The 1,488-nt window shown below is 33.3% G+C and overlaps 2 protein-coding genes across 2 annotated transcripts in view; both read right to left on the reverse strand.

The window, feature by feature from the left end:
- LOC105312154 (ubiquitin carboxyl-terminal hydrolase 5-like) overlaps positions 1 to 525 on the reverse strand; it is a 3,758-nt gene extending 3,233 nt beyond the window's left edge. Inside the window, exon 1 of the mRNA XM_011404573.2 lies at positions 474 to 525. Within this exon, the coding sequence (XP_011402875.2) occupies positions 474 to 525 (52 nt within the window). The remainder of the gene's footprint in view (positions 1 to 473) is intronic.
- Positions 426 to 1,488, reverse strand: part of LOC109580994 (ubiquitin carboxyl-terminal hydrolase 5-like) — a gene marked incomplete at its 5' end in the record, with an annotated part of 4,335 nt that continues 3,272 nt past the window's right edge. Inside the window, 3 exons of the mRNA XM_019994675.1 lie at positions 426 to 639; positions 681 to 874; positions 1,099 to 1,286. Of these exons, the coding sequence (XP_019850234.1) occupies positions 552 to 639; positions 681 to 874; positions 1,099 to 1,286 (470 nt within the window). The remainder of the gene's footprint in view (positions 640 to 680; positions 875 to 1,098; positions 1,287 to 1,488) is intronic.

Raw genomic sequence — 1,488 nt, forward strand, 5'->3', positions numbered from 1 at the left:
CTCAAACTTGCTACACAGCATAAGTACATCAATATGTATCAGAAAATGTGATAAAAATTGGGGGTCATTTTTTGGCCATTTTTCGGAAAAAACCATGGGCTATAGTACAGGGATTTTTTTCAGAAAATGGCTCATTTTTAAAAATGGCTGTAACTTGAAAAATTTAAGTTGAAATTAGCTCAAACTTTCTACACAGCATAAGTACATCAATATGTATCAGAAAATGCAATAAAAATTGGGGGTGATTTTTTGGCCAGTTTTCAGAAAAAAACCATGGGCTATAGTACAGGGATTTTTTCAGAAAATGGCTCATTTTTAAGGATGGCCGTAACTTTAAAAATTTAAGTCAGAATTAGCTCAAACTTGCTACACAGCATAAGTACATCAATATATATCATAATATGTAATAAAAATTGGGAGCGATTTTTGACACATTAATTTACTACAATCAAAAAGTTAAATCCTCTATCCACCATTCAAATCTTTATATTCATGGCTGCCATAGCAACAAAACATGGTTGTCATGTCAACAGCCTACATTTAATAACCGCTCAAGGTATTACTGACATTTGAGTGTTAAAGTCTTTTGTTGGGTCTCCAGTTTGTCTTTTAAAAGTATCCACTGCAGTATCATAGTATCTATAAACACAAAAATAAGCCACACCTCCAACCAAACCCACCTCTCCTTAAACTCGGGCAGTGCAAAAAGAACTTGCATGACGGAATTCATGTAGCAACTGTTACCAAGGTTCTGTAGACCGGTATAGCCAGGACCGTAAACCAGTTTTAGCTCGTGGCCTGATTCCTGAATCACTGACCACTCCCCCAGTTTAATATTAGCATCTATTTGTAACTCAGTCATTGTCTTGTCAGTCTACACAAAAAGGAACTGATTAATAGAACTGGTTTGAAGGAAAATATCAGGATGTAGACATGATATTGTTCAAAATAATAACATTTAAATGAATAAAACAAACTAGAACTGTTGGTAGACCCATCATGTATTACTGTACATCATACATGTATTCATGCTATTACATATTATAATGGAAGTTGAAACAATAATCACACTACATTAACTATAAGTACTAGACTCACTTTAGACATGATCATCATGTTTATTCCAAAGTGTGAGAGATGTTCTGATAGTTTAGGGTCCATCACCATTGAGTCTTCTTCATAAGAGTAGACATCAGCTCCTCCTGGAGTAATGGTGCCAAGTTTAACTGCTAATGGGTACTTGGTTTCGCTATAATAATCCAATGCATGATTGTTACCACCAGAACCTAGATAATAAATAAATAGGAATAGTAATTTGTCATAAATTACATAAATAAATTATGGTATGGTTTATTCAGCTAGAAAGACTATACCAAAACTGTCAATGCTTCAATTTGCATAAAAACTAACTGTTTTAGTGTATCTATGAAGCAATCAGTAGTAGCTCCAATAGAGTTACAAATTATTTTGATATAATAGATTAATAAA

Source organism: Amphimedon queenslandica, unplaced genomic scaffold, assembly GCF_000090795.2.
Source record: "Amphimedon queenslandica unplaced genomic scaffold, v1.1 AMPQUscaffold_13468, whole genome shotgun sequence".
In the NCBI taxonomy this organism is placed as follows: domain Eukaryota; kingdom Metazoa; phylum Porifera; class Demospongiae; order Haplosclerida; family Niphatidae; genus Amphimedon; species Amphimedon queenslandica.